This window comes from Dermacentor variabilis, chromosome 1 (assembly GCF_050947875.1).
Source record: "Dermacentor variabilis isolate Ectoservices chromosome 1, ASM5094787v1, whole genome shotgun sequence".
NCBI lineage: Eukaryota > Metazoa > Arthropoda > Arachnida > Ixodida > Ixodidae > Dermacentor > Dermacentor variabilis.
Window position 1 is genome coordinate 199,662,451 of NC_134568.1, and position 25,409 is coordinate 199,687,859.

At 41.5% G+C, this 25,409-nt stretch overlaps 2 protein-coding genes across 5 annotated transcripts in view; one reads left to right on the plus strand and one right to left on the minus strand.

Moving 5' to 3' along the window:
* LOC142590758 (uncharacterized) overlaps positions 1-25,409 on the plus strand; it is a 92,962-nt gene that overhangs the window by 30,575 nt on the left and 36,978 nt on the right. The window contains exon 7 of one of the 2 annotated variants that reach the window (XM_075703196.1): positions 368-602. The exons of the other annotated variant lie outside the window; for it this stretch is intronic. Within the exon in view, the coding sequence (XP_075559311.1) occupies positions 368-385 (18 nt within the window). The 3' untranslated portion in view covers positions 386-602. Of the gene's footprint in view, positions 1-367; positions 603-25,409 lie in introns of those variants that run through there. 2 annotated transcript variants of the gene reach the window in all.
* Uev1A (Ubiquitin-conjugating enzyme variant 1A) overlaps positions 12,947-25,409 on the minus strand; it is a 62,815-nt gene continuing 50,352 nt past the window's right edge. For all 3 annotated transcript variants that reach the window (XM_075703202.1, XM_075703206.1, XM_075703208.1), the window contains exons 3-4: positions 21,373-21,498; positions 12,947-13,710 (exon numbers count right to left, since the gene is read on the minus strand). In XM_075703202.1, coding sequence (XP_075559317.1) covers positions 13,570-13,710; positions 21,373-21,498 — 267 coding nt within the window. In that variant the 3' untranslated portion in view covers positions 12,947-13,569. The remainder of the gene's footprint in view (positions 13,711-21,372; positions 21,499-25,409) is intronic.

The following is a 25,409-nucleotide window of genomic DNA, read 5'->3' on the forward strand; positions in this document are numbered from 1 at the left end:
TGTTTGTAAATGAAAACCTTTACACTCGTGCTGGTCTTTGCATTCCTACTAGGTGGCACTGAACAGCTTCAATTTTACAGTTGTAATATGTGTGCTAAAGTTAGTAATGGACAGATAGTGGAATTTAACAAAAGAGCTTGCTGGCAATTAGTGCACAATTTCTAATGTCCATCACTGCTGGGCATTCTGGGAATTTTGTGTTCAATCCTCTATTTTTTAAAAGGAGTACTGACACAATATTTTCAACTTTTTTTGTTAAATAAAGGTCTTCGACCTTTAAACTAAACTGAAAAGTGGCAAGCCTCAGAGCAACCTAAATAATTCACTATAATAGTTTTCTAAAACCACTTTCAGTTTCTTTTCCCAGGAGGCGACTGCATCGTGATGTCATGACACAGAATGTGGTCACATGGGAGGGCGACATCACAACATTTTGGCACCGGCTCACTCGGCAGTCTGTTATGCTGCTACTCAATGCACAGCCCAAGGTATCAGGTGTATATGCATCATGATGCATACACCCCCTATGAAAGGAAACTGAAACTTGTTCATACAAAGCTATTATACCAGGTGTTTATGCAAAGACTTTAAGCAATTTTTCAAAAATTGCCTGTGGCAAATAGCACAACTCTAGTTCTTGAGCTGGTCTACTAGAAAATGCAGACATTACTTGCCTAAGATGTCAAAATAGATAATTGACTAATTAACAAAATTTGACTAAGTTTTTAGCTAATTACCGGTACATATTTTGGCACATCTTGCATTTGACAAATTGTAGCCAGAGGGGTTCACAAGGCAGAGCCACTTGGAATGAATTCTCAGGATTACACTAGTTTTGAGACATTAATTCCTGAACTTTTCAAAGAAATACATTGGCGGTCCATTTACTTTTGTGCTTCAATGCATGAGATAGTGTTCTGGTAAAATGGTAGGTGGAACAACAGTGCATTTTTGCTGCAAATGTGATGGCACATATCTCGAAAATGGTGTCATCCACAGAATTCTATTTAAGTGGATATGCCTAGCAGTCTCACTGGCTACAATCTGTAAATTGCCATTTGTGTCGTACGGTAATTTGTTAAAAGCTTTATTTGTGAATTTTGTTAGTCGATTACACATTTCAATTTCTCGTGCAAGTAATGTAGACCTCTTCGAGTAAACCAGCTCAAGGACTAGAACTGTGCTATCTGCAACAGGCGATCTTTAAAAATTTCATAATGTATTCCCAGAAACACCTGGCATAGTAAGTTATTTAGGGTTCAGGCTTTCCTGTACTTTTTCTGCAGTTTCAAGGCCCAGGACCTTCACTTAACAAAAAAAAAAAAAAAAATGTAAATGTAAAGTCTAAAATGTGATGTCAGTACTAGGTTAATAACTGAAAACATTCATCGCTGAAAACTTGCTATGTAAGCACTGCTGTGTTGATGGGTTAGTGAAGATAAAAAGTTGAGCAAATTCCTAAGAGGCATGTAGCTTCAGCACTGCCTCGATGAAAAATGTTCCTGGACGGTTATCTCAATTCTTTGTGACATTAAGAATGAGGGGATTGATTATTTTTTTTTAAATAGGCACATATGCAAAACAGGGACGTGAGAAACATCAAAAGTACAATGCACCAAGTGTCCATTTTTTGTAGGCCTGCCTTTCTAAACCATAAATCCCTACTGACTTGCTCGGCTTTCTGTTGTTCCAAGTGGGGGAATCACTTTTACATGGCTTTGAAGAAGAGAATATTTATTTAGCATAATTTTGGTTTTTGATTTTCCATAGTGTCCATCTGACATGACAATTAAATTTGTGAAAAATATAGTATCAGTGGTTGAAGGCTGCTACAAAATCTTATTTTGCCTCTTTTTGTTGTTAAATGCAAATAAAACAGAGGATAAAACACTGTATAGCGATTCCTGCACTTAGATGATTGAACACTTCTATAAATTTATAATTAGCACTGACATATTCCCTTTCATAATGACATAATCATAATGACATAATCCCTTTCTTAATGCATATCTTCTTGCTCTTGGTTTCATAATATGTTGAAAACATTTATTTTGCAGTGATAATGTTAAAATGCCCTATTTTGTTAACAGCTGGTTATGGCTTTAAATAAGCTAAGGGCATTCAGGTCTAATGATACTGCAAAATGCTAAAGTGCTCTTGTCATATTCAACTTGCAGGTAACATCTTTCCATTCTGGATTGTGTCATTTGCATCTCGGTAAAACTAGAGCTCTAGCCTGGCTGACATGCCAAATAATTGCGATTGTTGGCTGAATGTCTTTTATTAAAAACGTAACTGTTTATGTACTAAGTAAACAGTAACTGGTCAGTACTGCTCTAATAATTTTGCTTTTCTGCTTTCACATTAAGTTTATTATAGAAGAATAGGTTTGACAAATCTGTTAAGTAATCACTACCAGTTCACACATGGTTTTGTGTTTTCATAAGTTTGTGTGAGCACACTAAACAAACATCTGGTCTCTTACCACAAAGCTAGTAGTTGATTGCAGTAAATTAGAACTGGGAGCTACTGTAGCTAATGAGATATGGTTACAACTGCTAAGGATTTTTCCCGTGATTGAACCACACAAAAACACACTGGCACTGTGATGCAGCCCAATGTGCAGAGCTCATTTAAAGGCTGTCCTATTTGGAAAACTGCAGAAATTGGATGATACGGACATAAGAATAGCCCTGGCTGCTTTGCATAGTTTTCTTTTCCTTTACTAGCTGGCAGCGTTTCTTGAACTTCATATATTTCTATAGCATGTACTATTATATTAATAAGTTTGAACTCTTCCAAAAGGTTCCAAATGGCCAATCACACTCTTTTACAAGCTGTTGAAAACATAAGTTACTATATACTATAGAGGTTTGACTCCTGCTACTGCAGCAGCTAAATCCCTAGTCTGTACAAAAATTCTCAGAATTATCTCTCCATTTACAGTAGTACAATGGCTTGCAGGCCTTTTTCACTGAAACATGTTTACAGATCATACAAACCATGTTTGCCAAAAATATTTTATCTTGCAGCTTACTACCTGTAAGCCATGTATGACAAATGTGTTGCCAATGATGCATTGAACAGCAGGTTTACCAACACACAATGTCAGCTTGGTTGACCTAACTTAATTTTGCCTATTGGATAGAAAATGTTTACATTTTGTACAGGGATTTGGAGTTTTCACACCCAAGTAACCATAGGTATCCACGGCATATTCTATAAAGTCCAAACATCCAGTGTCAAGACAGAATGCATGGGGCAAAAAGTTGGGCATCAGTGAAAATTCACATTGAACTTCAACTGAATATATGAACGGCATCGATAAATGTCTTTTAAAATATTTAGACAGATTTGTGAATGCTCTGAGCAGACCTCGAGCATCATGGCAGCTTCACTTCGCCCTTCCTAAACACTTATCCTGTGCATTTTGCGAGACGTACAGAACATAGGCTAGGCTCAGGAAAAGTGTGAACCTTGCTTGTCTGGAGGATCTTCTTTTGTGCCCAGAAAAGAAAATGCTCACTAAGGATACATCGCATCAATTACAACCTGTGGAAACTTTGTCACATTAAATCGTATCTATATATACTTTTCTGGGCATATAAAGGCAGTCCTATACCTCATCTTAAAGCACATAAGAGTGGACACCGTGACCGAACCCTTTTATCAAAAATATAATGGCTTACGACATCCTTTTCTTAGAAATATAATGCCTCACTTAATGCATGATACACGTAGTGGTCTTGCATTACGTAGTGGAGCACAATTGCATACAATTATGCTCAACATCTATAGTTTATACATGGCACTGGCACAGCACACATAACAGGACAAGAAAGTGAACTCTGTCTCAATTTCTTGTCCCATGTTGTACACTGTTTTTAACTGTGTAAAATTAATTGTTCCAGGGGACACATTACTTACTATATGATAAGGGTGTGCAAGTACTGGTTTTGAAACACGACTGGTTATGGATCACATAGTCACAATACCAAATCGAACAGCATGTTTCCACTCGACACCTTTCCAATTGACATTTCAACATCATTGTACCAGAATTTCCTATGGTCTTGCTAGGCATTCATAAATCTGCTATATATCCTAAAGGAATTTGTATTGTACGTCCCGTGGTTATCCGAGGTTACTTGGGAAAGTGATTCAAACTTTCCCTAATATGTCAGTAACCTGCAAAGACTTTTTCTGCAATGATGAAGGATATGTCACACTTTTGTTTTCCAGCAACAAATGTTCCTATGTTGCTCTAATTCCAGAGCAGATCCTTTTAATATACCTGATTTTTACCTCAACCCCAATGTACAACTTTACAATATGTATAACTTTTGCCTATATTGTTAATAAATGGTGCTTACCCTGTTGTCTGACTGCGTAAATCATTTGTAAACCATGTATAAAACAAGGAATCTGTAATTGTCTCAAGGTGCTGTCCACAAACCAAGTTTAGGCATCTTTTTGCATGTGCACTAAATCGTTCTACAGGGCGTTGCACGTAACCTGAGCCAAACTTTAAGAATATGCAAATGCCACATAGCTGGACCAAACCAAGGTTATCTTTTTTGCTGTCGCTTGAAGATGCATGGATTATTTTTTCCATTTTGCCTGATTACATAATTATTCTTAATCAACTTCTCAATTATTATAATTAGATGGAAAGTGTCAATGAGAAAATTGTGGAGCAACGTTAAAAACTCCTGATACAGCTTTCTTCTGCTAAATATGTGCTACAGAAGTGTTTTTCCGAGCGTGAACGAAGCCCACGAAAACATGCAAAATTGACGAGCAACTGGCCACTCGAGGCATGGGCTTCTTTCTGGGAAAAACACCTTTATGTAGCAGGTATTGAGCAACAGAAAGCTGTATCGGGAGTTTCCCCATGTTGCTTGACAGTTTTCTAGAAATTTTTCATTTAATTATAATTGAGAAGTTGATTAAAAGACTATGTAATTAGGCAGAATGAAAAAAAATAATCCAAGTATCTCCAAGTGACGGCAAACATTACCTTGGTTCCGTCCATCTACGTAGCATTTGCATATAGGCTTCGTGCACCGCCTATAGGCGCCGTGCACGCTGACGGACGCGCCACTGGTGGCGGCCTTGCGCAGAACATGCGGGAGAGGAGCCTGGCGCGCGCCGTAGTTTGTTGTGTTGTTCATCGTGCTTCTCTGTCTTATTCACGTTTTCAGAGCAGGATAGGCAACACCTTTCGCACGTGTCGTGTGAGGCAGCCAAAGCTTCAGGGAATGTCGAAGAATTGTTGCAGGGTGGGGGGCTCAAATACCGGTGAAAACGTGCCGGCAATACGGTTCTAATCATTCCCGGCAAAGCCTCATCAGCGGGAGCAACGGTAGCAAAAATATATGGATCGTCGCTTCGAAGGGAAATTTCTTTTCTCATCCTTTCCTTTGTCTCGTCAGTGTTTCTTTTTTCCCACTCGATCATAGGTAGACGCGTGAGCAACGAAGTTCGTCTGCAGTGCAGCATGAGGTTTAAAGGCATTTCGCTAAAGTTCGGAATGCTGTTTGCTGCTTATATTGGTTTCCGCTTCTTTACCGTGTTGCGCTAGCTATGCAGCACGACTGCACGAGCGCATTGCGTTGTATGTTAAAGCTACTGAAGCTTGCAAGAACTGAAATTGTTGGTTTCATGTGGCGCGGTAAATCCTCGCACCATCTGTCGCGCACTTCATGTTTTTACATCTATTTTATACGTGGCTTCGCACATGTTTAACTGTTGCTAGTTGCTCCATGATAACTCTTGTCGATTCTTTTGAGCTGCGAAGCTTTCACCCTGCCTTGTTTGTAAAGGATATAAATCATGCTGTGTCTTATCGGAATGATACCAAGGAAGTGCTTCTTTAACAGGTTTATTCTTTTCGCCCGAGGGCATCTTAGATATTGTTTGCGTGTTTAGAAATGTTTTTAGAAAAGAGGTAGTTCAGGGCAAGAATTGCTAATAGCTGCTGCATATGGTATTTTTGTTCCATTTCTCGCTGAAAAGTTCGCGTCCCATTTGGGAAGTCATCACACCTGGATGCTGCCTGAGCAAACTTAACACGCCGAGTGATTTGTTTGTTTCACAATGTAGTCCCTTCTTGCATGTGAGTTTTGTACTCAACTGAATTCTTTTTTATGGTTACGATGCAGACGACTAAACGGGGTCTTGCCGCCAGCACTCATCTACTTTGACTGGCGCTGCTCTGCCTTTAAATATATCATGTGGCACCTCTCTCTAGTAATATAAAAAAGTACTGAAAAGTTAGTCTTTAGCTTTGTACGTTTCCAAGCAGCTCTCTTGGGGAATTTAAAATTGCACAAACTGTAGTTCGTCGGCGTATGCAGCAGAATTGCATCGGTGGTACAGCACTAACACGCGCTTTTATTAACCCGTGTGTTTGGTGACTTCGTTGGCTAGTGTACGCGTTTCCATCAATAAATTGGCAATTACTCTTCTTGAGGCGACTTCGACTGCAGTTATTCGGCGATGTCACATGTATTCATCGGCAGAAAAATCACAACGGCATATGCAGAGATTGCGCCGTGTGGATTTGTTTGATATAAGTCTGCACTAACGACGGGTGTAGCACGCCTACACGCACGCCGTGTAGCAACGTGACAACTCCTTTGAGTCGATAAGAGTTGTGGCGTTTTGAAGGCCGTCGACTGGAAGGCCTTCCAAATATGCCCGTGTGACACAGGTATAAGACGAAGAAGCACCCTATAATAAAGAAACAACTTTGAAGCACTATCAACGACACAACTAAGGCACGCGCCTGGCTCCTCTCCCGCGTGTTCTGCGCAAGGCCGCCACCAGTGGCGCGTCCATCGGCGCGCACCTACGCATATATTTGAAGTGAAACTCCCTGTATATGGTGCACTGAAAATTTCAGGGACACTTGCTTGCATAATTGAGATTACCAAACATAAAAGTCGCTATATGTCAGTAGAAATACATAAAATACACAGAACTAGTTCAATTAAGTGAACAGCTTCTGGCTGCTGCCGATTGCCAATTTGCACAACAGCTTTAAAAAGTAACCCTATCGCTTGCACTTACACCATATAGTACATCCGAGTTTTACGAGAACTGAATTTATTACATAATTAAATGATAGTCATTCACTCTTGCAAGCATTCTTGTACAGCACAGATTGCATAAGTACCAGCACGTCTTCAAAAAAGCTTTGCCAGACAAATCACTGCTCACCATTTTAGAGGTGATGCATAACATTGGTAATGTGCACTGGAACTTTCTATGCTAACAGCAATGCCACATCACACAGCATGCTGCGCAGAGGCAGCTGTTTTACCCAGCTTTGAAATGCCACTGCCTTTTCAAACGATACTGAAACTGTTTTGCATACCATGTGCTCACGTTAACGTGCTTTGGTGGTCAAACGCACATTGCATTTTTCTTTTTACTAAAGTGTCCCTGAGGATTGTCTTTCACACTTGTTGTTCATCTCTTTTCTGCAAACTTCTGTTTTTGAGTCGACATCCACCGAGCACTTCAACACAGCTAGTGCTGCGATGCTAAAGAATGTTCAGCAAATAAGACAGCACAGGGTTTGTGGTTCCTTTCATGCATCCTTTTCTCCCCTTCCAACCCTTTTTGAAGTGCAGTTTTTTTTCCTGTAATTGTGAACCGACTAGCCTTTCAGTCCAATCTCACTTCAAAAGAAGCTTCACATAGAACAACTCTAAATTTGATGAGACAAGCTTTATTTACAGGCTTAAATCACAAATATTGAAAGCTTCCTTTCCTGCTAGCGTAGTTTTCGTCATGATTCTCTCTGCCTTTTCTCCGGCCCCCGCCCCCATTTCTTGACTTGCTGTTCGTTGAGAATTGGTTTGCCTTAGCTATATTCATTGTTAGCTTTGGCAGATGCCCAAGACAATGGTATGGCCTTACCTTTTTGAACACACTATCAACAGTGTACTGGATGGAGTTAGAGAACATACCAGTGAAATAAGAAAACGAAAAGAAAAAATTCACCGACGATTATGACACTCACTAGCTCTTTAGTTGTTTTGAATTCGCGATATATCGTGGCAAAGAATTTGGTTCTCAGTGAGAGGGTTCTCTCGGCAGCAGCGCTGAGCCTCTGCTCGAGCAGCTAGTTTAGCAGGTGCAGCAGACAAAGCACTTCCACCGGTTGCGTCGCTAACTGTTCAGAAAGAACTGGCGGTCACTACTTTGTATCTTGATTATATTGTCACGTGGTAGTGAGAGTGAAGAATGACACAGTGTCAAAACTGTGAGTTACAAATTTAACTCTTTATTGGGCGACCTTGTGCCCAGCAAAACGAGTAACACTCAAGTGCAACGATAGCGGTGAGCAGTCAGCGATCGTCGGAAAACTGATCTGCGGGTCAAGCGCATCGGCTTTTATACACGACTTGTCGAAGGTTCCAGTGTAATCGCTGGTGCCCGCATGGCTTCCAGTAAGTACTAAACAATTTGCGTTGCGCATAGAATCAGATTACAAAAATCACAAACCATGAGAATCAAAACAAGCGTAAACGATACCAGACCAATTAAGCAAACCAAACAAGCACGAGCGAGAGCTGACACAATCGGATGATAGTACGAAACGAGCAGTCGGACGGGCCCGCCAGATACCAGTTCCCCGTGCGCACGTCACTGAAGGGGCCGCTCTCATTGGTCTCCGCTGTTGGTGGCTCGCGACTTTCATCTCCCGCTCCGCGATTGCTCTGTCATCTTTCGCTGTGCTCGCACACTCGGTTACACTGCTGACACTGACGCTCGCTGCGGGAACTGGTGCCTAAGAGCTGCACTCTAAAATACAACTGCATGAGGGTCATCAAATAAACTGAAAAAATTAAGCTAAAAAAATATTTTACACACTGCAAGTCTGGCATGGCACAGATTGCCAAATGAATCTACAACTTCCACAAAAAGGCGTCTAATTTCGAATTGAAACTTGTGGTCATAGCACTTTAAAAAGCGGTTATCAGTCTTATTACTGCAGATGTGCCGTAACTCCAGTAGTGCGACAATCAGAGCTACATGCAATATGGTACTAATAATTCAATACACCCATTATGGACATTCTGTACCAGTGCAAATTCGATATACAGTAAAACCTCGTTAAACCATACCCGCTTAAACAGTAGTTTCGTTTTAAAAGAAGTAAAGTCAAATCCCCGACTCAGCGGCCATTGAACATAATGTGTTTCGTATCCGCATAAACCGTACCAGCTTACTGTGTACGCATCGGTTAAAACGTAGCGTCTGAACTTTTCGTCGCGCAAACACTGCGCTGCGCCGTCTCCATCGGGCGGCCCGGCAGAACAACGGCCTCCAAGCGCCCTGTGCGTTTGCGCGTGAAGCCACATCAACATCATTTCGACGCAGTGCCAGAGAGCGTTATGGCGTCGTGCAAGCGAGGACTCGCGTCGTTCCGAAGCTTGGATAAAAAAGACGCCGGGTGCTCAGCATAGAAGAAAAATTAGACATCGTCCGTGCTATCGAACGTGACACGAAGAAGTCTGCGCTGACACGCAACAGGGATCTGCTGTTGACTACATTGTGTGGCATTTGGAATGCGAAGAAGTTGCTCGGCAGCGCTGCTCCGACCGCGAAGATATGTCGGCTACGAGGTTCGACTTTTCGCCATCGTTGCCTCTGTTGTTGCCGAAGTGTCGACTAGCGACAGTGACGAGGACGACACGGAAAGCGATAGCACGGGCGATTCAGGCCCGACAGTGGCCTAAGCTGCGCGTTGCGTCAGCCTCATGAATGCAATCGTCGCAACGACAATAGGGGCGCGATAATGTAACTCTATTCCAAATGAAAATTATTCCAAACTCCGGCACCCGTAGTGAAAAAGGCGCCCCCGGGACTTCTGCAGCACTACTGCGCACGTGCACGGTGAATACGTAATGCCAACGAGGAATCTGCCATGCGAGTGTTTGCCGAGAAGAGGGGGCTGGCTGAAAAGCTGGCACGCAGCTTCAGTAAGTTTGAGGCCGCTGTCGTCGGCGTGCTAGGCCGCCGCGGCATCAAACGAAAATAACGCTTTTGTCGCGCGAAGTGAATAAATACTGCATGTTTTTTCCCCTTTCATCGCACTTTCTCTGAGTTCCGTTTTCGACAGGTCAGTGGGCGATCTCATGCTATTCGGTTAAACAGTACTACCGTTTAGTACGTACCTTTCCCGAGCTCCGGCAAACTACGGTTTAACAAGGTTTCACTGTACACCGACGCATTAAATTTAAAGAGATAGCAAGGCCATGGACTGCTATCAAGTGCTTTAAGAGATTTTATGAAGGAGCATTAGTGACAGTATGTATCAAGAAATCAAAAGTCTCAAATGATAGGTGTGCGATCCTAATTTCTGTATATGTGCTGCATTTCTTCAGATATCAGAAGAGAAGCACTTATACCATGTGTGAAGTAATATTTAGGGCTGTGAATGCCTTTATGCATCATTATATCCACAAGTTGCCAGAAGAACTTGAAATGGCCTTATCACAATAGAAATTCTGTGAAAATTATATTCAGTGTTCGCCACAAACTTCTAAACCTTTGTCACTTGGAATTCAAAGCAAGAACCACAGCTATGTTCAACCCAAGCATGACAAACATAAAAAATGAAACGAATGTATTGCATTGATCATTATTTGTCAATAAATGTCTGAAACAGCTTGCTTTAAAGACCTCGTATTTGGAAGGAACAGCGCCAACTAAGAGGGAGAACGACTGGCGCTTGTCCCGTGTCATTCTCCCTCTCGTGATTGTCTTAGTTGGCGCTGTTCCTTCCCAATTCAAGTATGCACCACCTAGCCCAAAAGAATGTTGTCCTGAACCATGTTTAAAGACCTCTATGCCTAAAAGCAACACAGCTTTGAAGCAATCAAAAACACTTTATTATGTCACTCCCTCAGAGTACACAAACTTTACATGCATTTCTTTCTCTCCTGATGTTAAAGGGGCACTGCAACACTTTTCGAACTGCTAATAAAACTGCAGTGATTTGTAGGTAGTGCTGCTATGAACATGCGAGCCAGATATTTATCTGCCACGTGTAGCAGGGAGCCCACGATTTTGTATAAAAAATTGCTGGCCCTCTCCTGTGGCTTTTGAGGTCACCCTCTATTATGCTCCACATTATGTCATAGATCCATGCAACAGCTTATAGATGCCAGGCACTGCGCAATCGTTCTTGATCACGAGTTGCTCCCGAGCGAAATATCGCACACGCATGCACACCCCTCCGATTTTCAAGCAAACACTGAAGCGGTGGCTGTAAATGAGTCCTGCCCATTATGTCAACACTCCACTGTAGCTCCTTGGCACTTTTGTCAGACACCACCTTGAAAGGTTACCATAAGTGCACCATGGGAAAAGGAAATGTAGGAACGGTAGGGCATTCGTATCGATGCCAGCTGAGCTAAGAGGAAACGTGTTGAGGAGGGATGGGAAAAGTAAAAGCTACGCTCTCTATATCTGTTATTATTAGGTCCTTCAGAAAAATTTGATACATTCATTGAAAGGCATTGCACTCACTCCAACATGTTTTCAGTTTTGAAGAAGAGGTGTTGCAGAACCCCTTTAACACACACACACACACACGCACATACAAAAAAAAAGAGAAAGTAATTTTGCATTACATGTGCAATTACCTATCATACTTACACATGACTGCAGGCAATACCAAGACAAAAATAAGGTAACTAGCTTTCATTCCCAATTTCCTTGGCAGCTACATAACAAAAATAACTTGATGCAGTGTGCACTGCACCTACACACAACTAAATCTCAGTCAGCCCAGAAAATCTACAACACCCACAGCAGGTATAAAAAAGTAAAAGGAGAAAACGATAATAATATGTCACATTGCACTGAAATTAAGTTAGTGCCATGTGGAGTAGTCCCAAAATAAATTACCTTCCACCCGACTGTAGCAGAATGCTACAAGTTGAAACCAGCTCAGTTTCTTGAAAACCAAATTTGGTAGTAGAAAAATATCCTGATCTGGGAATCAAACCCAGGACCACTGCCAGGGTGGTGCAGTCAGACTCTGCCAACTGAGCTATCCAGAAGGCTAGCAGATGGTAGTGCTAAGTCACATCAATCGACAAATGGAAGATTGAAGTGTTATATTAACGAAATGAGTTCTGCAGAATCTGAAAAGTGGAGAAGCTGCTCTGATGTGGTGGCCCCAGGCAGAATTTCTGGCCCAGGCTGTTTTTTGTCAACTACAGTGTTTGCTTTACAGGAAACTAAGCTGGTTCCTTTTGTAGCATTCAGCTACAGCCAGATGGCAGGCATATTTTCCTTTCTCAAGCTGCCTTCACTTCACGGACTTCTGCAGAACTCATTTAGTAAAAATAAGTTATATATCGGAAGTACAACGAAACACCATTCACTGGCAAGTTACTTTGTCTCCAAAATGTGTCAAAGTCTGTGTGAAGAGCTCATCTGAACCAAAGCTTAATGGAATTTACTATTTCATGAAAGCTGCTGACAAACATCGTACTTATGGCCACAGTTGGCATACAACTCAAGGCACGCCATGTGCACACTACCTTCACTGCAACTCTTCAACATGTGTTTTTGTGCAGATCAGCAGTTAAGGACAATACACATCTTGCACATGCACATAATATCATGCCGAACTCTGGCAGAGAAGAGAGCACTGTAGCAAAACACTGGTCAAAAGGCTTTCCTTACCAAACGCGTAGATTGCTTCAGTAATGCTCAAGGCTGAGATATCCAACATTTGATGGATGTCAACCTGCCAGATGAGCATCTTGTGTTCCGCTACCATTTCCTACACAGTGAGCTCCCTTCATGCACTTGGGAAGGAAGGGAACCTATGAGTACAGGGCAAGTTCATGGCCAGCCCCTAAACCAAAAAGAAAGTGTAAAATGTATATGAAGAATGTTTACCACTTCAAAATAGCCTGCTTTTTCTTTATTTCCTTTCCTGCATATTTCAGTTAGCAAGTTTAAAGACAAGACTGGTCTCTATTGCAAACATGGCAACATAAAGTCCCAATGTTCTAAGGCTGTGCTTGCTTATTGAGGAAAGGGAAAAGCTTGTCATTTTTGCTTTAAAGGTGCAGTTACAAAAGAATTTTAAGTGCCACTAGCGCTCAAATCCAAAATAGGAGAAAGGCGAAAGGTTCTTCGGAGCCATATGTGCACATTGTGAACAAAGAATAACAGAAAGAAAAAAGGAAACTCTCCATGTAACACAAAAGTACACTCAAGAGCAGATATCTGGGAGGAAAGAACAGGAAGAAATTTTAGCTGTGGCCGCAGATGTGGTTATCTCCTCCATTTAGGAAGAACAGTATGTGTGCTCACTAAAAGCAGATGGGGAGGAAGGTGGGGAAGGTTTATCAGACAAGCAGCTTCATTAAAAAAAAAAAATTAAAGGAGAGAAAACTGCCATGTTTGCGGTTTCAAGGAAATCAAACGGAGGGCACAAAGAGAAGTCCAAAATGAGACACAGAGACAGAGCGGTGGTGGTAGCGGTGGCAGCAGCAGCCCAGTACAGAAGAGGAGAGCACCACTCTTTCAAAAGGTGGATCCTTCAGGTGGCTGGGCCATCCTCTGGTTCTCCTTGAGGGTCATGGCACGCCTCAACTCCTGCAGCACCGTCTTGATGGAGTAGTTCCTCTGCCAGCGGTTGAGCACACTCAGGCTGCGCTTCTCCACCTGCCAGAGTGGCATGCCAGTTAACACAGGGGCACATTACTTAAAGGGGTTCTGAACTACTTTTCATTGAAGTCGAAAAATGCATTTGACATTAAAGTACATTATATTACAGAAATACTTCGCCTCAAAAATTACTTGAATACATTCAGCAGAAGCAGAGTTATTGGCAATCAAAGATCACCTTATATCCTTTTTGCAGTGCTCCCTGTCCTTCAATGCTTTCCACTCCAAAGGCTACGGCGGAGTAGAGTGGTGCCTGCTTACTGAACGTCACCGTGGCACGCAATTGAAATTTTATTTTGGGTGTACACGTGGACACCACACTACTTCTAATTTTGGCGCACACGATGCGCCAAACTCAGAGGTTATCACTCAGCTTAAGGCTGAGTTCACGGTGGCTACTCCCGTTGCTGTGCTACAGTGTACTAGATGGCTATGCACAGCTGTTGTCGCACCGAGTGACATGAGTAGCACATTTCCTTTCGCACTTACCTCTACGACAATCACACAATTTCCGAGGGTCAAACAAACTTCATTTTCATGTTCGCTCGTGCGAGTACGTCGGCAGCGTTCACATCGGCTAAGCGATGGATACCACACTCCAGACTCGCATTGAAAGGATTCCTAAGCTTTTACCATGATATTGACATACCTCGAGGGTGTGCAACTTGGGAAGCAGACGACCTGTTCATCAGATGTTGGCACTCAGGCCTTGAGCCGCGTCACCCACAAATACCAATCAGAGCACCTGTTGTCCTCAGTTCTTCCTTTATTTTTGTCTTTAATTTAGAATCTGTAGTGGTGATTTCGAAATTTCCATTGCTTCAGCTTCATGCGACATACACTGTTCCCCGGATCGGCCCACTTTGCAATGACACTTACTCGCCACGGTCAACCATGACTGCACGAACACTGTATGGCAATGCAGTGACTATGAAGAATTATGAAAGAATGATGTTGAAGGAACAATGAAGGCAGTATGACAATGTTGGCATGACAACCCTGGGATAACGATTCTGAAATGACGAAACCCATGATGATGAAATATATCGAGAACGAAATATTTTATAACCTTGGCAAATGCCCATAGGATTCAATGCATTTCATACCAATCAACAATGAAGTGTTGCTGAACTGCAAATGTGGGTTACCATTTTGGCGGACCGTGAATTTGTACATTACCTACTCGTGCAAGGTTAGCAGAATTCCATGAAGTGCTCAAACGTCTTTGCTTCGCACTTAAAGGGGCCCTGAACCACCCCTTGAGCTTGATGAAATAACTAGTCCGAGAGTACCACACACTGCTGTGAACATCTCAGCCAAGTACTGCAGTCATGCGCAGCATGTGAAGCTTGCAAGCGGAGCGCAAACTCAAATTTCTCTCAAATGCTCTCTTTTTAACAGAAGCGTGCTCCTCACTCTTTTCTGGACTCTCTACTTCGTAATAAAGCGGATTCCCATACATGACTGCTATTGGCCAATAGCTGACGTCATCAAGAAGGGTGTTTGAATCAGTACACTTCTTCTGCTTGTTACTGTGTATATTTATTGACGAAGTTTAATAAACAGGCTGAAGACAGTGAAAATATACTTTCGAACTTCAATAATTACGTACTTCCAGAAGAAGCCGACTATCGCCTCCTCACGCTCAGCTGTGGCCACCCACACAGGATTTAAACTTTGGCCGCCTTGCTTAACAGGTTCATAGTCATCGCGCCTTGCAATTTCAACTACGCCTCAACTAGCCTCGAACCCATCCGCTGTGGTTGCTCAGTGGCTATAGTGTTAGGCTGCTGAGCACGAGGTCCTGGGATCGAATCCTGGCCACGGCGGTCGCATTTCAATGGAGGCGGAATGCGAAAACACCTGTGTACTTACGTTTAGGTGCACGTTAAAGAACCCCAGGTGGTCGAAATTTCCGGAGTCTTCCACTACGGCATGCCTCATAATCAGAAAGTGGTTTTGGCACGTAAAACCCCATAATTAAATTTTTTTGGCCTCAAACCACATGAAACTTAAGGTCAGACCACATGCACACTTACCAGCGCTCGCTGACTTCTGGTAGACTTGGCAGACTTATTGATAGCACTTAAAAATATACAAGTTGGATGTGCCTACTAACCGTCGGTCAAGCTGGTGAAAGACAAAGCCGGTACGCACCATGTTGCATGGTCAGACTGAAAGCACATGGGCACAAGCATGCACTCAAGCCCTGTTGCGCACACAGCAATCGCTGCGCATACGCACTAGAGTTGTAAGTAGCTGCGGTCTGCTACATAGTATAGATACCACGGCCGCCGCGGGGTGCCGCGACGAGTTTGCTGGCTAATCACACTGCGGCTTACGTTTGTCAGCATGTCATAGGTGAGGATGAATAAATGCACAGTACATTTGCAGACTTAGTGCTGGAGATATAAGGCAATGTAAACCAAAGAATCTATCAAGCATAGCATGTTTTCATTTGTCATTGTACCAATTTCTGCCAAGAACTCTCTATTGATTTCTTTCTAGAGAATGGTCACGAGGAAAGGCAGTAGCTATCTAAAATTTGAAAACTATGTTCCGGAGCATGTACTATGTATACATGAAAACACACAGGTATGTGCAGGACACACATGCTTTTTTAAAAGTCTTATGCGCCTCTGCACACATTATTTTTCTAAATACTATTTTATTAGAAGTACATAGTGTGTATTGCATAGCATACTTGTATATATTCTCTGTAAAAGTCAACGAATGCCTTCTGCATTCCAATAAATATATGGCTGGTTGTGTTTTATGTCTCAAAACTACACCCAGATTGAGAAAACAAGAAAAGCTCGGGCAGTTAGAGGTACTGTGATACACGATTCAAGAGCACCAAATTCAGACAAGACAAGACGGATGTAAGACAAAAGCCTAGTTGAAGTTCAGCACTTGTGTCGCATGCATCATGCTCTGTCCTATATGGATCTAGCACCACTAAATGGAATCATCAATATAGACAGAGACACTGTAGCGCCACACTAGGTTTATTTCAAATGCCCAGGGTACTTTAACATGCACTAAAATATCAGTCCACGAAAATCTCTGCATTACACCCCCTTTAATACATAGCGTGCTACCATGCGCCCAGCACAATCGCGAAACTGCCGCAGCTAGCAGTTGCATTGGTGTGAGTTCACATGCTAAGTATGCATACTTTTATGTAACCTGCTAACATAGGGTAACATAGGTTAACTGCGGCAAGTTGTTTTTTCATCCACTTTCATTTCCATTTATTTATGGTTTCTTTATTCCATTTATTAAGCACAAGTAATTTCCTCTATGTTGTCCTTGGTGTCAGTGTTTGTTGGCGTCTTATGATATGACTAATAAAAAAATTGAGCCCCTTCGTTAACTTGTTCTTCTCGTTTATTACATAACAAGGGTCTCGAATCCGGCAACATTGATGCCTTCAGGTAGCATGTGTGGGTTTATTGACCAGTTGCCTTCACACAAAAAGATCACGTTCTCATGATGCCTGCGGCAAAAAATATGTTCCATATTCACCGCCAAGGTCTGTGAGTGGTGGCGCTGGCTAACACTCCCAGGGTTCTACTAGGAAACATAAATACCCAAGAAAGAGGATGGGGAAACGGCGCCACGGTAGCTCAATTGGTAGAGCATCGCACGCGAAATGCGAAGGTTGTGGGATCGTTGCCCGCCTGTGGCAAGTTGTTTTTTCATCCACTTTCATTTCCATTAATTTATCGTTTCTTTATTCCATTTATTAAGCACAAGTAATTTCCCCTATGTTGTCCTTGGTGTCAAGTGTTTGTTGGCTTCTTATGATATGACTAATAAAAATCGGGCCCCTCAGTTAACCCCCTTTCTTCTGTTAGCATAGGGGGCAGATGTTCAAAATGCAGCCGATTAAAATAGATTTCTGGTACACCTCACATGCATGTTTTTGGTCACACCAATACAAAATTGTGTGTGAGGCAAGCATGTCTCATCCTTAGCTAGCACAGGATGACTGGATGGATACAGCTTTGTTACGCCAAAAAGAGCTAATAATTAATAGCATTGACGCGGGAAAACTAACATTGGGTATTTTTATTGATTATAGCAACGCATTTGATCGTTTAAGTCATCAAATTTTATTAAGTGAACTAGAAGGATATGGTATCTGTGGCATGGTAAATCAGTTGTTTCAATCTTATCTGTCTGGGCGGATGCAGTGTGTTGCTATCAAAAAATACTGCTCTTCTTACAGGGAAATTAGATCAGGTGTGCCCCAGGGTAGAGTTTTGGGACCGATTTTGTTTAATATTTAATAATTTGTAAACAATATTGCTGAAGTAGTAAGTGACACATCCATCGTACTATACGCTGACAATACGAGCCTGTTTGTCTCTGGCAATGATCTTGATGATCTGTTACAGAGATCTAGCAGTATCATTTCCAATTTGTCGAGTTAGTCTCGTGATAACGCTCTAACAATTAATAGCTCCAAATCAAAGGCCATATTATTCAAGGCAAGAGGCAGGCAGTCTTATTTAAATCAAGAATTATTGTTGGATGGCGCGCCCATTGAGATTATAACCAAATATAAAGTATTGGACGTTACGTTTTCTGAAGATATGAACTGGACATATCGCATTGAACTAGTTATGCAATCATTGTCATCTGCCGCAGGTGCATTGTCCCGTTGCAGTCATTTTTTTCCAGAGAAAGTAAAGTTGCAGATATATTATGCCTTGTTTGAATCGCATCTGAATTATTGTGCGCTTGTATGGGCTACCACCACGAAACGTAACCTTCATGCACTTCTTCAACTTCAAAAACGAGCACTTCGACATGCAGCGAATGTACCTCATTTCCATTCTACTGTGCAACTTTTTGAGAGTTATAACATAATACGAGTAACTAACCTTTATGAATACCAGCTACTGCATTCTTTTTCCTTCGGGTCCGAAAATTCTAAAGCATTTTTAAAACATACGTTACGACATGAATATGAAAGTAGTGATGCACGTACCCGCAGCAAAGACAGGTGGTTCGTACCACACAGATGCACAAATTTCCTCATGCAGTCGCTAAGACACATGCTACCTTCACTGTTAAATAAATTTGGGAAAGAAAATGTTACCATAAGTACCTTGACTCGAAAACAGATTAGAGTGTAGTTTTGTAAACATATTTTTGAAATGTGATCTTTGTAATTAATGTAAATGTGACCCATTGTATTTGTATATTGTAACAGATTAGTGTTTTCAAATGTTGACTTACTGCTGCCATGTGAGGGCCTCCAGGCACATTCAAGCTGTATGTCGCTGCTTTTCGCCTGGAGGACCCCCAACAAGTTTTCGTTGGAAATAGAACATTGATCGATTGATTGATTGATTCTTGGTGTCTACTTGAATTCATTTGCCTAGTGCTGGTTTAATCACATGAAGCTTGTTTTCTGCTCTAGTGTCCCACTGTGCCATGTCGCACCAAAGGCAGCACAGATAGGTCTTAAGAGACCAAAAAATATGAAAGAAAAAATTGATTTTTTAAAGATGATATTTGTATAGCTCTAGGCAGACTGATTATATCCCCAGTGGCCACTAAACATCTAGCAATGTAAATATTTCAATATTTTATTGCAGTATTAAATTAAAATTGAGCTTTTTTTTTTTCACAAAGTACAAATTTTGGGCTTCATGCAATCTCAGGAGTGACATCTCGGCCATCAGGGCACCTAGAATCATAATATTTTACGTCAGCATGTAGCTAAATGCTTAATGTACACAGGGTAGGAGCAGATTTTCAAAATTCTCATTCTAATTTAGTTTTTCTTGGTTGTACATTAAATAATGAGCTAGCTACACTTTGAACACAACACTTCAAAGTGCTCTATGACCATTAATACTTGTTATACCAAAAAACTATTCCTACCAATTTGAACATCATGCTTCCTAGTATCAAGCTATTTGCCTAAAGCAATATTTTGGCAAGTAGTCCTTGCTCCATTCTTCCTGGAAATAATAGTAATTTATTTTTAAGTAATTTTAGAACTGATTAGCCTATTACAAAAATTGATTGCATACTTGCAATCAGCCAAGGAAACTTAGCAGTGTTGTGCAGTTTTACTAAATTTGGTAAAGGAGGCCTCAAAGAAAGGACCGAGAACTGATGTTTATGGTACATTTCTTTAACTAGTGCATGGAAAACGTGCTGTCCTCTTAAGATGCTCAATCCTGCAGTGCTTACACGATTGCACTAAAAGCACTGTGGAAAATTTGTTTAATAAGAATATGTAATAATTGAACACAATAACGCTTATACGCTTGCATTCGAGAGAAGCAGACAAGTGCGACCTCGGCTGTAAGAAATTAGAGCTGAACCCTGTTATAGTGAAATCACTTAGGACATGAAAAAACTTCATATCCAATATTCATTATAAGCATACACGCAGGTATAAGTGGGGAGGGGGGCAACGATCCCCGAGCACACCCCTGCTGACATGCTTTTGGGACATGCAGGGGTCTGCACGTCGATCCGTACTCTGCTATTACTGCTGTCAGTCTAGCCTGTGCATCTGAACCCACGCTCGATTGTCGATGAGATTTAAGAGAGCGAATATATTGATGGCAAGCTTCCCACGACAGCTTGCCATCGGCCACTCCACCAGCTGCACTGCTAAGGCCACTAGGCCTAATCACCACCACTTCGTCAGCAGTTGGCAACCAAAGTTGCGGTTTTGTGCCAGTCAACATGGTGGCAACTTTATTCATGGCCGCCACATTTGCGGCATTGCATTACTTGAGGCTCTTTATGCATGCTGCACATGTGTCCTCTTCAAATCAAATCCAAAAACAGTTCGCTGCATCATTATTTGATACTCCTTCAGTCGCAGTGTGCACATTTGTGTATGTGACTTGATATCGAGTTCTGTCCGGCAATCGCACGGAAAAAAACATGGCCATTTAACTGTGAGTGAATTCAACCCTCTACTTACCCAATATGACTTCATTTCACTTTTGTGTGCATAGTGTATTGCTACATACATCCACTTTACTGAAGGCACTACCATGTTTACACTATGTTCAACATGTCACATTCCGTCAGCAATGGTGAAAGACTATGTTTTCCTTTGTTACAATGTTTGCAGCCGATAAATGACTTGCGTGCGTGGTCTGAGTCAGTGATCCCATTCCTTTTATGGAAAGACACAACATGACTGACTAACAATAAATCAATATTTAATGCAGCGTGTTAGAATACAATTATGTGATCAATAGATTTATTGATGGTATCATAATTTTAGACTGAAGGGGAAATAACAGTGGCATCACATTCTCTGACTATTCAAACTAGAGAAAAAGTCTGCTTTTTTTCACTCACGTCAACGGAGATGACATGCATTTATGATTTATGACGATGAGGTCATCTGATTCTAAGTGTCATCTGGTCAATGCGCCTTCTGATAGACTGACCAATAGGAATATTTCCATATTAAAAATTACTCTTGAGACACGTCAGCTGCAGCTTCTGATACCCAAAGGAGATGTTCAACATGTGATGGTCTCCTCCAAATAAGCTTGAAAGTTAAACTTTGAACTTAGCCATGATGCTACAATAAATTTGAAGTGTGGAGATTTAGTCTGGCAACTAATAAAATAAATATCACAAACATTTAAAAAATATACTCACACCACCATTGCTCTCACTGATGCCAACCATCTTGATCTTAGAAATGAACTTGACACAAGGTGGTTCATCTGGATACTGGGATCCACATTCCACACGCAGGCTGTAGATCCGGTTCTCATATGGGGTCTGGAAAGTCATTCTTATGTAAATTAGGCATGCAAACGTTTCATCCAAACTTATTTGCGGTGTTCTGTGCTGAGAAGCTCACTAGCACTAGTATATGATACATGTGCTAAGTTTGGTAAGACAAGGGCTTTTTTTTTTTTTTTTTTTTGTAAGATAAGCTTTTCTGGATGAGCTAAGGTAAGGAAACAAAAATTGCACATTGAGCACTCAGGGTCCTATCCCTAATCAGCAGCACAAATTACACCACATTTTGCTAATTTTAACTGCATCTAAAACACGGCTACAAAAAAAATTCTCTTATCATATTTGGTAGCAGTAGTGGTCATATTTTATAAATGTAATACATATTACCATCAGTTTCACTAAGCAGCTTTGAATGCCCCAGTAGAAAGCTTTGAATTTAACTTGGAACGGCTTCGTAATGCAGGCCAATTTCACTTAACAGGCAAAACAGTGCAAGAAATGAATCTTCACATTTTTGCACTTTTCGGTTCACAATCCTTTGTTGTGCCAGAATCCAGCATTATGACAGCAAAATTTTATTCATATTTGTGCCCTAGAAAACCAGTCATTCACACTCATGAATAAAGCCTCGCGCTGTATGTCTATCACTGTTAGAAAGGTCATTCCATGGCCTTTCTTGAAAATGCACCAGAAATGTAGCATCTAGAGCTTTCCAGAAGAGGGTTATAGCGCCGAAAAAACACAACACACAGCAAGCGAGACGGGACAGGCGCAACCGTCTGTCCGCGCCTGTCCCGTCTCGCTTGCTGTGTGTTGTGTTTTTTCGGCGCTATAACCCTCTTCTGGAAACATGCACCAACTAGCCCCCCAACAAGTATTACTCAGTTACCTTTCATCTAGAGCTTATTTTAGTTTTGAGTTTATTCACAAAAACCATAGTTACAAGATGCATGCATACAGATAAGGGTCCCAGAGTAGTGACCGTGAGAATGGAAACCTTGGTTAGAAATTAAAACAAAACATACAATTTCTCAAGGTCGGCAGCACATCAGCAGAATGAACTAATAAATGATCAAACACAAGAAATATAAATGTTAATGAATGAATGTGTGTTGTTTAGTGGTGCAAGGGCCAGGTATGAACAAAGAGCACCATAAATATAAATGTTAAATAAATATAAAGGTAAAAAACAATGGAAGTGGCAAGAAGTGAAGTTTGAGTTTATTCATACACACAAAAAAAATACATAAATCTAGCTTACAAATAGTCTACAGAAGTAGAATCTAGTATACAGAAGTATACAATGTTTAGATGCAGATAAATAAGAGCAAAGAAAAAAAATTTACTGGTGCAGTGTAAGAATTGTGAAAAAAAAAAGTGATGAAAGTACAAGGCAGGAACAGTGCCTAATTAAAACCGTAAACATTTAATGGGGCAAATTATATGAAGCTAGTAGCAAATATTTTAATGAAAATTTAAAGTGCCCCTATGTAAGAGGGTCTCAAGTGGAACAGGCAAACTATTCGAAAGTGTAATTGTAGTGAATGGAATGTTTCTTTACCATGGTTAGTGCAAATGGATTGTAACAAGAGATTATAATTAGAAGCAAACCTAGTGGGGTTAGTAATCGTAAGAGGAAGCTTTAGCTCGGGCCCAACTCCGACGCGGCCTATTCAAATACATGTAAAACGCAAAAAAAAGTTTTTTTAGTTTATCATTATCACAGAGAATTACATATCTTCGCCACGAGCATCCACACGGGGGCCTCTTGCAATTTTCCTTAACACACTTGTTGAATTTTCTTTTTTTTTTCTGTTGTCTTTCTTACTTATGGCCACAAATGTCCAGGTCATAGACTACCCGGTTTCTCCAGTTGAGTACCATCTATGCGGTTTATCAGAGCGCAGATTGGTCGTCATTACGGCCAGCAACATGGCTTAACAATTCACTGGAAATGCTCCATCTGTGGCTTTATCATTTATCATTATTCTTTTCATTAATCATTTAGCAATATTAATCAAATCACACCATTTATCAATATTCGACAACTGCACAAAGGGTCAAACAATAAGGGAAAACAAGCAACGACACCTAGCTGCAAAGTTAACACACAGATTTTCAGCATGTCAGAACCATCATATATGCATCCATCCCTTTCGTCTACATCTGTTCTTATTCTTTCTTGCTTACTCGTGTTTTTATTCCAGAGAATTGTATTGCGACCGCGGCGGTAGCAGAGCCGCCAATTTCTTACAAACGCGAAATGTTCAAAATATGTCCGACTGATCGAAGAAGGCACCACTACAGGTTAAATGAGGCATACAACTCCCGTCTCTCTAGTGCTTAGGCTCGCTGCGTTCCCAGAAAACTACCCAGACGACTCAGGAGAACTATTCAAAACCATAATGAACAGTATACAGAAACTACTCCTTTAACAAGAGATGAGGTCAGAAAGGCCTTGCAAGGCATGATATGGGGAAAAGCGGCAGGAGAGGATGGAATAACAGTCGATTTAATCAAAGATGGAGGAAACATAATGCTAGGAAAACTGGCGGCTCTCAATACGAAATGTCTATCAACTGCAAGGGTCCCAGAAATATGGAAGAATGCAAACATTATACTAATCCACAAAAAGGGCGACGTTAAAGAACTAAAAAAGTTATAGGCCCATTAGCTTACTACCAGTATTATATAAAATATTTACCAAAATAATCTCCGATAGAATAAGTACAACACTGGACTTCAGTCAACCAAGGGAGCAGGCTGGCTTCAGGAAAGGTTACTCTACAATGGATCACATCCATGTCATTAACCAGGTTATCGAGAAATCCACAGAGTACAATCAGCCTCTCTATATGGCTTTCATAGATTACGAAAAAGCATTTGATTCAGTAGAGATACCAGCACTCATAGAGGCATTGCGTAATCAAGGAGTACAGACCGTTTACGTAAATGACCTGGAAAATATCTCTACAGAGATTCCACAGCCACTTTAATTCTACACGAGAAAAGTAGGAAGATACCTATAAAGAAAGGGGTCCGACAAGGAGACACAATCTCTCCAATGCTATTAGAGGGTTTTAGCTCAGCGGGTTTACGTTTCGCTCCGCTCGCGGTCTCCACCGTTGCGCCAGCGGAGCGGTTCGCGAAAAAATAATTTTAGCCCGGCGGATCACTCGCCCGCTCGAGCGGAGAGAGCGGGGCGCTCTGCTTCCCCACCTAGTGGTCCGAATAGGAGTTACTGAGAAATGAATTTGAATTACGCTTGCTTTTATAATGCAAGAAATGTTGAATAAAGATATATTACATGTTCTCAGTACATTATTTGTTAATAATATACTGAGTACTAATGTACGGGTCAGCGCCGCAGTCGCCGTCGTCGATGCAGAACTAAGCAGAACTGCCGGCGTTCATGTTCGCGGCTGCCATCTTGCATTTCCCATACACGCCCGCGCGCGCTTACGCACGCTCGCGCGCTGCGTATACCCTCCGCTGGGGAGTGCTTTCCAGCGGGCGTAAACGCTGCTCCGTAAAACCGCTGGCCGCCTCAGCGTTGTGCGCATGCGCAGTCGTGTCTCCGCTCGCCCGCTCCGCTCCGCTGGCCGTAAACCCGCTGGGCTAAAACTCTCTATTCACTGTGTGCTTAGAAGTATTCAAGCTATTAAACTGGGAAGGCTTAGGAGTAAAGATCAACGGCGCATAAACCTCAACAACCTTCGGTTTGCTGATGACATTGTGACGAGTTACAACAAATGATTGAGCACCTTAACAGGAAGAGTGTAAGAGTGGGGCTGAAGATTAACATGCAGAAGACAAAGATAATGATAAATAACCTGGCAAGGGAACAAGAATTCAAGATCGCAAGTCAGCCTCTAGAGTCTGCGGAGGAGTATGTTTACCTAGGTCAACCAATCACAGAGAACCTGGACCATGAAAAGGAAATTCAC